Genomic DNA, 12,794 nt, shown 5'->3' on the forward strand with positions numbered 1-12,794 from the left:
AAATAACCCAGTGAATTTTGTCGAGCCGCATCGTGTCAATTATTGAAGGCATATATGCAATAAAAAACATTGCAATGCCAAGAGAACAGTTGAGAAAGACACAAAATCGTTCATGAAACTCTATATCACGTAATGGAACTGTCTTCTACTTGGTTCATGAGTACATAGCTTTCGAAATTCTGTATGCATTTTTCGCAGTGTTTGATTATGAGTCAAAAATGTTTTACCTCAGTGTAAAATTGAACCCACAACCAGAGTTGCCATTTTAAAATCTGTCTTTCAACATGAAAAATCTGTGTACAATCTGTGTTGCATATTTTCGATCATAATCTGTAAAAATCTGTGTAAAACATTTTGAAAATCTGTCATTTTTAGGAAATATTCAAAAAATTCTGTAGAAATCTGTGAATTTTGATAAAATCTGTGTTCTGTGACACAGAATCTGTGTAGCAAAATAGGTAAAAAAATCTGTGGTTTTACAGAAAAATCTGTGAAAATGGTAACTCTGCCCACAACAAACTTCGACTTCGGCTCGCACACATTCTAATTTCGTATATGAATAAATCTGCGCACTCTGCATCGGTGTGAGTAACAGAGACGTCAAATTGCTCAATTCAGGTTTTTAAAAAAATGACCTGGCAACGCTGGCGTAATGTCAGACTGTATTGAGGTTTCTATGCCCGGTGAAAAATGAACGGTGGCCCTACTGAAAAATTGGTGGCCAACACGTTTCCTGATGAAAACAAAACAATATGTAAAAGCGATTCACACGCAGCATCAAGCGGCTATCACCTGAATGGAACGATTACGGAACAACAACATTAATTGTAAGCAATTCATATGAAAGGACACTACGTCAAGTTCACGGAACTTTTTAACGTCGGATACGTGAGCAATATTCGGCTAAATAAAATTAATAAACCAATCTGGACGTCGACCGAAGTTGATTGATCGTCTGAACTGTGTTTAATGCATTCTTTTCCTGATGAAAACAAACCAATCTCATTTGCATTTGTGGTTGTAAGTGAGCTGTCAGAGAGCCTAATTAAGTTTAGAGTTTGGTTTGTGAATATTTGTATTGCTTTGTTTGGATAAGAGTTTATATATCGTAACATATTTCTTTACGGAAATTATCTGTCGTATTACGTAACTTTTGTTACAAACATAAAATCGAAATGAATGAGCTCAGGAATAAGCAAAAGGAAAATTTCACCAGCTATGTGAAAGAGGTAAACAGTTTTTTTTCTGAAGAGACAGTTCTGTGAATTTCGTACCGGGTTTCGACACCTCTTAATTCAACTACAACGAACGAGTAGACAGCATGATTTTTAACTACTTTTGTTATATGCACTGGTAGAAAAGTGAATCTTAAATCAAAGGGATTACATCTGGGCATAGGGAGTATAAACCCTAATCAGTGCTCCGAGCTATTTTCACATTAACTATACGCATGGTGGAGACACAACTGGTCTTGAGTAGGATCGTGGCACGAGTGATTTCTTTTTGAATAAATTCATGTACAAAAATTAATATGCAGGCTTTTTATTCATAAACATAATATTACACCCCTTGGTGTATTATGGAATTTTCTACTAGTGCCTCATTCAATATACTCGAATTGCAACTAGGATTAAAAACTTTTCCCTAGTCCTCCCCGGAGATTTTTTCCCATGCGTGCAGAGGGAGTTATGGTGGCGAAATACTCAAATCATTAATCTAAATGATAAATATATTTGAGAATGAGTCATCTTTTTGGTTATGCTTTGTAGTTACGATAACACAAATAAAAATGGTAATATATGAAGAAGCCTTATGGGTAATGTCGGAGGCATAACTGGATAACGTGAATACAAATAAAAATGGCACGCTTCCTTAACAATTGTAAATGCTTTCCCTTCTTTGCTTTCAGAATTGTAACGGTGCACCTATACTAAACTTATGTCGTTTTTTATTGATTCCACTCGCTCGGTGCCAGTGTTTTACCCTGACAACCGACCAATGAAACGGTTTTGTTTGCACGCATACTGCTCGGAAAAGAAAACAGGTGCAAAATAGTTGCCGCGAATTGCCCCGAAAGTGCATTTTTTCGTGCGGTGCAAATGCACCTGTTTTGATTGCCCAATTGCACGAAAAGTGCACGAATTGAGCAAAACACTCCACGAGTGTTCTCAATGAAAAACGACATTAGAAATTAATTAATGTCGTTTTTCATTGATTCCACTCGCTCGGTGCCAGTGTTTTACCCTGATAGTTGATCAATGAAACGGTTTTGTAAAGTTTGGTTTGCACGCTTGCTGCTCTGAAAAGAAAACGGGTGCAAAATAGTTGCCCGTGAATTGCCCTGAAAGTGCATTTTTTTCGTGCGGTGCAAATCAATGAAACACAGTGCACTTGTTTTAATTGCCCGACTGCACGAAAAGTGCACGAATCGAGCAAAACACTCCACGAGTGTTCTCAATGAAAAACGACATAATACCGACACTACAATTCCTATTTGAAACAATCAAAAAGTTCTTTGGGATAGATCTTTGTTTCATAGAAAAACTAAATTGTGGTATTTCTTCCATGCTAAATAGGTTCGAGGACTTTTCCTTGAGCTTATGCCACTGAATAATTTTTGGGTTCTAACGACACTCAAATAGATCGACCTATGAATAACAGCTGCTATTAAATAGATTCGAGTGCGTTTATCTTTGATAATAAATAAATAAATAATGTTGTGCTATAACTATGCTATATTTCTTGCTAGTCACGAATTGAATAAAACCACTAGTCCTTTTCTATCTACCTTCCATAGTTACACCACTGTATCTTATGCACAATAAATGATTGAAGTTTGATCATAAATTTTCTTTACACTCGTCCAGTTGATATTGATATCTGAATACATCAAAAACTGTCGCTCGAGTGCGAGAAATACCCAAGAGTAACTTTGCCGCCCCCCTAAAATTGTTGCGCCCGGGGCGAATGCCCCCCTGTTATAAAAATTTAGTGTCAACTATCGCCAGCCACCGAAAAAATTGTACGCAATGAAACGATCATCGAACATTATTATGTCTATTAATGATTGTAACACATTTTACTTTTTGAAATACGCAGTCTTCGAACCTATTAATACGACCGATTGTCAGACATGATTTCTATAGGGTAACGACGAAAATCATTAGTTGAAGTAAAATCTGTCGCCTTTGTTTGCCTTAAGGATGAATAGGTGCGAAATAAGTGCGTTTATTTCGAGTTTTCGTGTTGCAATAATAGCAGTATTGATCAATTTTTGAACTATTTTTTTCTGCGGTATTGCTTCTTGGAGCCGAAGTTAAGATATTGCATTCGATTTTATAGATGAACAGTTGAAAACACAAAATTTAATCAAGATTATCAAATGTGCATGTCTGTAGTATTGATCAATTTTTGAACTATTTCTTTGCGTTGATCAAGACTATCAAATGTGCGATTTTTTCACCATATCTCTGCTGTGGTAGACAGAACTAGTTACTATTTGACGAAGTTTAAGTGATTTTCCATAGGTTTCAAAAAAGTTATGAAACATTGAGTTAAACGAATGACCAAGTTCATCACTTTTATTCAATATAATATAGCTGGCCATTGGTTGAACTCATGGAAGAGAAAAAACATAAAATAAAATTTTAATTGGAATTCCAATGGACTTAATGAAATGATAAAGAATTTTCATGTAAGGAAGGTCACGACAAGGAAGAACGTCGCGAACTGGGACATTGGATAGTCTGCCCAAGGAATTTATTAATTGAGATCTGACATCACGATACTCCACGCATGTCCAAACCAGTGTTGCTCGAATATAAAAAATGCAAAGTTCGTTGAAAGCAATCGGTCTCTCATAAATTTCACCCTCAATAGCACCACGTTTGGCTAAACTATCGGCTCTTTCATTGCCTGGAATGGAGTAATGAACCGGGACTCAAAAATAATGGTTTGGAAATAATGTGACGATTACACTCAAACTATAATGAACTGCTGCTCACTCTGCTATATAAACAGATGCAGGTTCTTGAAGCCTAAATGGAGCCGAAACATACTTGTTGAACATACCAAACCCAGTAGTCTCTTCAATTCGTGATCCGTCCGTGTGAAACATTTTATGAGAGTCAATATGCTTGAACTTATTTGAAAATATTTTTGAGATTTCCATCGAGCGTAGGTGATCCGGAATTCCACGGACATCGCCCTGCATGGATGAGCCGAGAAATAAAGTTGAGTCTGGGACATTTAGGAAGCTGACACAGAATATATATTGAAGGGTTGATTTCCTGTGACATATGGTTGAAATATACTGTCACGAATCTTGTTTGAGATTGAAGCTCTACTAGTCTTTCTACGTTATTAATTACCAGGGGATTCAGCACCTCACATCTTATTAGAAGTCGTGATGAAAGCTCCCAAAAGCGATCTTTTAATGGAAGTACTCCCGCCAGAACTTCAAGACTCATTGATTCGCAAACAAAGATACTGGATTCGCTCAAGTTAAACAATATGAGAGTTTGCAGCGGTACAAAAGCAAACACATCCATATTTCATCACTGAAAATATCGTTTTCTGATACAATTTTATTAGATCTTCCGGATGAGCACCACACCAAGATCCTTCTATTGTTCGAAGAAAATTTACTCTTTGTTGGCATTTTGTTATCAGATACCTAATGTGTCTTCCCCACGTGCATTTGGAATCAAACCACACTCCAAGGTATTTGAAAGTTAAAACCTGCGCGATAATGCTTCCCATCATATGAAGCTGAAGCTGCGCGGGATCATGCTTTCTTGAAAAGACGACCAGCTCTGTTTTCTCCGTAGAGAATTCGATACCCAGATGAACAGCCCAAACGGACAAGTTATTTAAGGTATCTTGCAATGGTTTTTGCTGGTTAACAGCTTTTGGTCCAGTAACTGAAACTACGTCATCATCTGCCAATTGTCTTAGTGTGCATGGGGTTACTAGACAGCTGTCAATGTCATTCACGTGAAAATTATAGAGGAGCGGACTGAGGCATGAGCCTTGCGGGAGACCCATGTAGCTAATTCTGAATGTTGCCAAATCGCCATGTGAAAAATACATTCATTTCTCTGACAAAAGGTTGTGCAAATAATTATTTATAATCGCTGGAAGTCCATGTTGATGGAGCTTGTCTGAAAGAACATCAATGGAAACTGAAGCAAATGCACCTTTAATGTCTAAAAATACAGATGGCATTTGTTGTTTTTGAGCGAAGGCATTTTGGATGTCAGACGAAAGTAAGCCTTTATTTCTACGGAAACCAAACTGAGTATCTGACAACAAACGAGTGTATACGAGTTGTGATTGGAAGTTAGTTTCACCGGCTTTTGAATGGCGATAACTTTCACTTGCCTCCAGTCAGGTGGAACAATATTTTACTCAAAAAACTTGTTGAACAATTCCAACAAACGTCTTTCTGCGAGGCCGGCAGATTCTTCACCAAGTTGAATTTAATTCTGTCCAACCCAAGAGCATTATCGTTACCAGACATGAGTGCTATGGAAAATTCTATCATTGAAAGGGGGCTATCAATGGAACCATTATTGGGAGAAGACTCCCAAATAATGCTCTGCGTAGGAAGAGAATCTGGACAAACTTTCCTCGCAAAATCAAATATCCATCGGTTCGAGTATTCCTCACTCTCATTTCCTACGTTACGATTCCTCATCCGTCTGGCCGTATGTCTCCAATAGCTACATTTCTTGGCCCGAAGAATGCTCTTGTACTTGGTTTCTAAAACCAAGAATTTTTCAAAATTTTGAGGAGTTTCTTCTCCTCGTTTTATAAACGTCTTGAAAGCATTTTGTTTCGCGTGTTTAGCATCTGAGCACTCTTTATCCCACCAAGGGTTTGGAGGCCTTTTGTTAGACGATGGACCAAGAAATCGTTTGGTTTGAGCCAAGAAATCGTTTGTTCTGCGGCCTCCAGAATCTAACAAACAAGGAAGTCATATTTTTTAAGTGGGGGGAGTTCCATTGAGTTCAAGGTACTTGAGATACTACTTTGGTATTTAATCCAGTCAACATTTTTTTGTCAAATCATATGGAATATTAACTGAATTAGCAAAGCCTTTGTTACTGCTGATTGAGATGATGATTGGGAAGTGATCGCTACGGTGTAAATCAGGAAATACTTTCCAGGTGCAATCTATTGGAATTGAAGTCGAGCAAAGCGATAAATCTAATGCACTTGGACGTCCAGGAGGTCTTGGGATCCGTGTCATGCTACCCATATTTAATACCGTATTGCTAAAATTGTCGCAAATATTATATATGAGGGATGATCTGCTATCATTGTAAACAGAACCCCACATAATTCCGTGCGAATTGAAATCTCCCAGTATCAATAGTGTAACTTGAGCTTTTGAAGGAATATATACCGAAGCAATGCAAATGTATTTTCCTTTATTGTTTATTTGACAAGCAACATTTTCTGTATTAGAAGTAGAAGGAATGTTTGATCTATAAAAGGAATAACGTTTCCCAATTCCTAAAAGCACTCCGCCATACGGAGAGTCTCTATCGAGACGTATAATGTTGAAGTCATTAAAATTTAAATCTATATTTGATGTAAGCCATGTTTCGTACAAAACAAATACATCACATTTTTGACTGTGCACAAAACTTTAACTGAATCAAGTTCTAGCATGATGCTTCGACAATTCCACTGCAGGACAGTGATTGAATCATTTGCGGCGGATGATATATTATCCATCAAATGATACAATACCAGAGAATTGGCCATTGAGCTGATAACTGCTTCAAAAAAGTTCTAGTTATTGGGAGGCATGCCGTTATGATGGTCTTCAGAAGTTCAGAAATATTGAATGCTGCGAAAATCCATTCTTCAAACTACTTCTGAAAACTTCAGTAATACTGTTGATGAATGTGAAACGGAGCCCACTGGATTATTGTTTTCTTGTGCTAGTTCCTGATTTGGTTTGTGAATTTGATAAACCAGGAGGCACAGTTTTTGGTTTTAGATTTGGCTGTTTAGATTTAACACGGGGAGATTTTTTTGAAGGTGTAATTTTAGGTGTCTATTTTGCAATTTGGAAAAGGACTTTCCCTCTCAACCCCTTAACGCCCAATGAAAATATGTTTCCCTTCTATAAAAATCGTTATAGATTCTTCAATTACTATTAATAAATCGATGTTTTTTATAGAATGTTAAAGAAAACTTATTTACAAGGCTATAAGCGTGTTTCTGAACGAATAAGTAAAAAGAACGAAACAGAATGCTTTCAAGAAGTTTTTAAAACGAGGAAGAGGAACTCCTCAGAATTTTGAAAAATTCTTGACTTTTGAAACCAAGTACAAGAGCATACTTCGGGCCAAGAAATGTAGCTATTGGAGACATTTTGTCGAAGGTTTGTCAAGAGAAACCTCAATGAGCACTCTTTGGGATACGGCCAGACGAATGAGGAATCGTAACGTAGGAAATGTGAGTGAGGAATACTCGAATCGATGGATATTTGATTTTGCGAGGAAAGTTTGTCCAGAATCTGTTCCTACGCATAGCATTTTTAGGGAATTTTCCATAGCACACGGAGAAAATATAGCTGGTCGTCTTTTTAAGAAAGCATGATCCCGCCGCTTCAGCTTCATATGATGGGAAGAATGATCCAAAAGGTTTTGACTTTCAAATACCTTGGGGTGTGGTTTGATTCCAAATGCACGTGGGGAGGACACATTAGGTATCTGATAACAAAATGCCAACAAAGAGTGAATTTTCTTTGAACAATAACAGGATCTTGATGGGGTGCTCATCCGGAAGATCAAATAAAATTGTATCAGACAACGATACTTTCAGTGATGGGATGTGTTCCGCTGCAAACTTTCATATTATCTTTCTTGTTTTTGCGATATTCTCCTAACCAGAGACCATTTTTTTGTAGAAACAGACAATGAAAATTATAGAATGATAGTACTCAAGGGAGAGCAAGGATGTGAATATATAGAACGCAAAGGTGAGACGTGACAGAGGGTCATTAAGCAAGCAGAAATCTTCTAGTAACTTAACTTTTACCTTCTACCAGAGGAGTTGGGCTTAGGCATCTGAACAATGCGAATCACCCAAGTCTCTGGTATGTCAGAAAGTAGTGATAAAGGTCTTTTACCATTTACTATCCGAGCCGGCAAAAGAAAAGTTACCAGAAGTTGTCACTATTAATGATTGTAACACATTTTACTTTTTGAAATACGCAGTCTTCGAACCTATTAATACGACCGATTGTCAGACATGATTTCTATAGGGTAACGACGAAAATCATTAGTTGAAGTAAAATCTGTCGCCTTTGTTTGCCTTAAGGATGAATAGGTGCGAAATAAGTGCGTTTATTTCGAGTTTTCGTGTTGCAATAATAGCAGTATTGATCAATTTTTGAACTATTTTTTTCTGCGGTATTGCTTCTTGGAGCCGAAGTTAAGATATTGCATTCGATTTTATAGATGAACAGTTGAAAACACAAAATTTAATCAAGATTATCAAATGTGCATGTCTGTAGTATTGATCAATTTTTGAACTATTTCTTTGCGTTGATCAAGACTATCAAATGTGCGATTTTTTCACCATATCTCTGCTGTGGTAGACAGAACTAGTTACTATTTGACGAAGTTTAAGTGATTTTCCATAGGTTTCAAAAAAGTTATGAAACATTGAGTTAAACGAATGACCAAGTTCATCACTTTTATTCAATATAATATAGCTGGCCATTGGTTGAACTCATGGAAGAGAAAAAACATAAAATAAAATTTTAATTGGAATTCCAATGGACTTAATGAAATGATAAAGAATTTTCATGTAAGGAAGGTCACGACAAGGAAGAACGTCGCGAACTGGGACATTGGATAGTCTGCCCAAGGAATTTATTAATTGAGATCTGACATCACGATACTCCACGCATGTCCAAACCAGTGTTGCTCGAATATAAAAAATGCAAAGTTCGTTGAAAGCAATCGGTCTCTCATAAATTTCACCCTCAATAGCACCACGTTTGGCTAAACTATCGGCTCTTTCATTGCCTGGAATGGAGTAATGAACCGGGACTCAAAAATAATGGTTTGGAAATAATGTGACGATTACACTCAAACTATAATGAACTGCTGCTCACTCTGCTATATAAACAGATGCAGGTTCTTGAAGCCTAAATGGAGCCGAAACATACTTGTTGAACATACCAAACCCAGTAGTCTCTTCAATTCGTGATCCGTCCGTGTGAAACATTTTATGAGAGTCAATATGCTTGAACTTATTTGAAAATATTTTTGAGATTTCCATCGAGCGTAGGTGATCCGGAATTCCACGGACATCGCCCTGCATGGATGAGCCGAGAAATAAAGTTGAGTCTGGGACATTTAGGAAGCTGACACAGAATATATATTGAAGGGTTGATTTCCTGTGACATATGGTTGAAATATACTGTCACGAATCTTGTTTGAGATTGAAGCTCTACTAGTCTTTCTACGTTATTAATTACCAGGGGATTCAGCACCTCACATCTTATTAGAAGTCGTGATGAAAGCTCCCAAAAGCGATCTTTTAATGGAAGTACTCCCGCCAGAACTTCAAGACTCATTGATTCGCAAACAAAGATACTGGATTCGCTCAAGTTAAACAATATGAGAGTTTGCAGCGGTACAAAAGCAAACACATCCATATTTCATCACTGAAAATATCGTTTTCTGATACAATTTTATTAGATCTTCCGGATGAGCACCACACCAAGATCCTTCTATTGTTCGAAGAAAATTTACTCTTTGTTGGCATTTTGTTATCAGATACCTAATGTGTCTTCCCCACGTGCATTTGGAATCAAACCACACTCCAAGGTATTTGAAAGTTAAAACCTGCGCGATAATGCTTCCCATCATATGAAGCTGAAGCTGCGCGGGATCATGCTTTCTTGAAAAGACGACCAGCTCTGTTTTCTCCGTAGAGAATTCGATACCCAGATGAACAGCCCAAACGGACAAGTTATCTAAGGTATCTTGCAATGGTTTTTGCTGGTTAACAGCTTTTGGTCCAGTAACTGAAACTACGTCATCATCTGCCAATTGTCTTAGTGTGCATGGGGTTACTAGACAGCTGTCAATGTCATTCACGTGAAAATTATAGAGGAGCGGACTGAGGCATGAGCCTTGCGGGAGACCCATGTAGCTAATTCTGAATGTTGCCAAATCGCCATGTGAAAAATACATTCATTTCTCTGACAAAAGGTTGTGCAAATAATTATTTATAATCGCTGGAAGTCCATGTTGATGGAGCTTGTCTGAAAGAACATCAATGGAAACTGAAGCAAATGCACCTTTAATGTCTAAAAATACAGATGGCATTTGTTGTTTTTGAGCGAAGGCATTTTGGATGTCAGACGAAAGTAAGCCTTTATTTCTACGGAAACCAAACTGAGTATCTGACAACAAACGAGTGTATACGAGTTGTGATTGGAAGTTAGTTTCACCGGCTTTTGAATGGCGATAACTTTCACTTGCCTCCAGTCAGGTGGAACAATATTTTACTCAAAAAACTTGTTGAACAATTCCAACAAACGTCTTTCTGCGAGGCCGGCAGATTCTTCACCAAGTTGAATTTAATTCTGTCCAACCCAAGAGCATTATCGTTACCAGACATGAGTGCTATGGAAAATTCTATCATTGAAAGGGGGCTATCAATGGAACCATTATTGGGAGAAGACTCCCAAATAATGCTCTGCGTAGGAAGAGAATCTGGACAAACTTTCCTCGCAAAATCAAATATCCATCGGTTCGAGTATTCCTCACTCTCATTTCCTACGTTACGATTCCTCATCCGTCTGGCCGTATGTCTCCAATAGCTACATTTCTTGGCCCGAAGAATGCTCTTGTACTTGGTTTCTAAAACCAAGAATTTTTCAAAATTTTGAGGAGTTTCTTCTCCTCGTTTTATAAACGTCTTGAAAGCATTTTGTTTCGCGTGTTTAGCATCTGAGCACTCTTTATCCCACCAAGGGTTTGGAGGCCTTTTGTTAGACGATGGACCAAGAAATCGTTTGGTTTGAGCCAAGAAATCGTTTGTTCTGCGGCCTCCAGAATCTAACAAACAAGGAAGTCATATTTTTTAAGTGGGGGGAGTTCCATTGAGTTCAAGGTACTTGAGATACTACTTTGGTATTTAATCCAGTCAACATTTTTTTGTCAAATCATATGGAATATTAACTGAATTAGCAAAGCCTTTGTTACTGCTGATTGAGATGATGATTGGGAAGTGATCGCTACGGTGTAAATCAGGAAATACTTTCCAGGTGCAATCTATTGGAATTGAAGTCGAGCAAAGCGATAAATCTAATGCACTTGGACGTCCAGGAGGTCTTGGGATCCGTGTCATGCTACCCATATTTAATACCGTATTGCTAAAATTGTCGCAAATATTATATATGAGGGATGATCTGCTATCATTGTAAACAGAACCCCACATAATTCCGTGCGAATTGAAATCTCCCAGTATCAATAGTGTAACTTGAGCTTTTGAAGGAATATATACCGAAGCAATGCAAATGTATTTTCCTTTATTGTTTATTTGACAAGCAACATTTTCTGTATTAGAAGTAGAAGGAATGTTTGATCTATAAAAGGAATAACGTTTCCCAATTCCTAAAAGCACTCCGCCATACGGAGAGTCTCTATCGAGACGTATAATGTTGAAGTCATTAAAATTTAAATCTATATTTGATGTAAGCCATGTTTCGTACAAAACAAATACATCACATTTTTGACTGTGCACAAAACTTTAACTGAATCAAGTTCTAGCATGATGCTTCGACAATTCCACTGCAGGACAGTGATTGAATCATTTGCGGCGGATGATATATTATCCATCAAATGATACAATACCAGAGAATTGGCCATTGAGCTGATAACTGCTTCAAAAAAGTTCTAGTTATTGGGAGGCATGCCGTTATGATGGTCTTCAGAAGTTCAGAAATATTGAATGCTGCGAAAATCCATTCTTCAAACTACTTCTGAAAACTTCAGTAATACTGTTGATGAATGTGAAACGGAGCCCACTGGATTATTGTTTTCTTGTGCTAGTTCCTGATTTGGTTTGTGAATTTGATAAACCAGGAGGCACAGTTTTTGGTTTTAGATTTGGCTGTTTAGATTTAACACGGGGAGATTTTTTTGAAGGTGTAATTTTAGGTGTCTATTTTGCAATTTGGAAAAGGACTTTCCCTCTCAACCCCTTAACGCCCAATGAAAATATGTTTCCCTTCTATAAAAATCGTTATAGATTCTTCAATTACTATTAATAAATCGATGTTTTTTATAGAATGTTAAAGAAAACTTATTTACAAGGCTATAAGCGTGTTTCTGAACGAATAAGTAAAAAGAACGAAACAGAATGCTTTCAAGAAGTTTTTAAAACGAGGAAGAGGAACTCCTCAGAATTTTGAAAAATTCTTGACTTTTGAAACCAAGTACAAGAGCATACTTCGGGCCAAGAAATGTAGCTATTGGAGACATTTTGTCGAAGGTTTGTCAAGAGAAACCTCAATGAGCACTCTTTGGGATACGGCCAGACGAATGAGGAATCGTAACGTAGGAAATGTGAGTGAGGAATACTCGAATCGATGGATATTTGATTTTGCGAGGAAAGTTTGTCCAGAATCTGTTCCTACGCATAGCATTTTTAGGGAATTTTCCATAGCACACGGAGAAAATATAGCTGGTCGTCTTTTTAAGAAAGCATGATCCCGCCGCTTCAGCTTCATATGATGGGAAGAATGATCC

The 12,794-nt window shown here is 37.5% G+C and overlaps 1 protein-coding gene across 4 annotated transcripts in view; it reads left to right on the forward strand.

The window, feature by feature from the left end:
• Positions 1 to 1,005: 1,005 nt before the first annotated feature.
• The window catches only part of LOC131437280 (myotubularin-related protein 10), a 271,863-nt gene continuing 260,074 nt past the window's right edge, over positions 1,006 to 12,794 (forward strand). The window contains exon 1 of one of the 4 annotated variants that reach the window (XM_058606524.1): positions 1,006 to 1,229. In XM_058606524.1, coding sequence (XP_058462507.1) covers positions 1,176 to 1,229 — 54 coding nt within the window. In that variant the 5' untranslated portion in view covers positions 1,006 to 1,175. The remainder of the gene's footprint in view (positions 1,230 to 12,794) is intronic. The other 3 variants (XM_058606525.1, XM_058606521.1, XM_058606522.1) reach the window with 3 other exon arrangements.

The sequence above is a fragment of the Malaya genurostris genome, chromosome 3, assembly GCF_030247185.1.
Source record: "Malaya genurostris strain Urasoe2022 chromosome 3, Malgen_1.1, whole genome shotgun sequence".
In the NCBI taxonomy this organism is placed as follows: domain Eukaryota; kingdom Metazoa; phylum Arthropoda; class Insecta; order Diptera; family Culicidae; genus Malaya; species Malaya genurostris.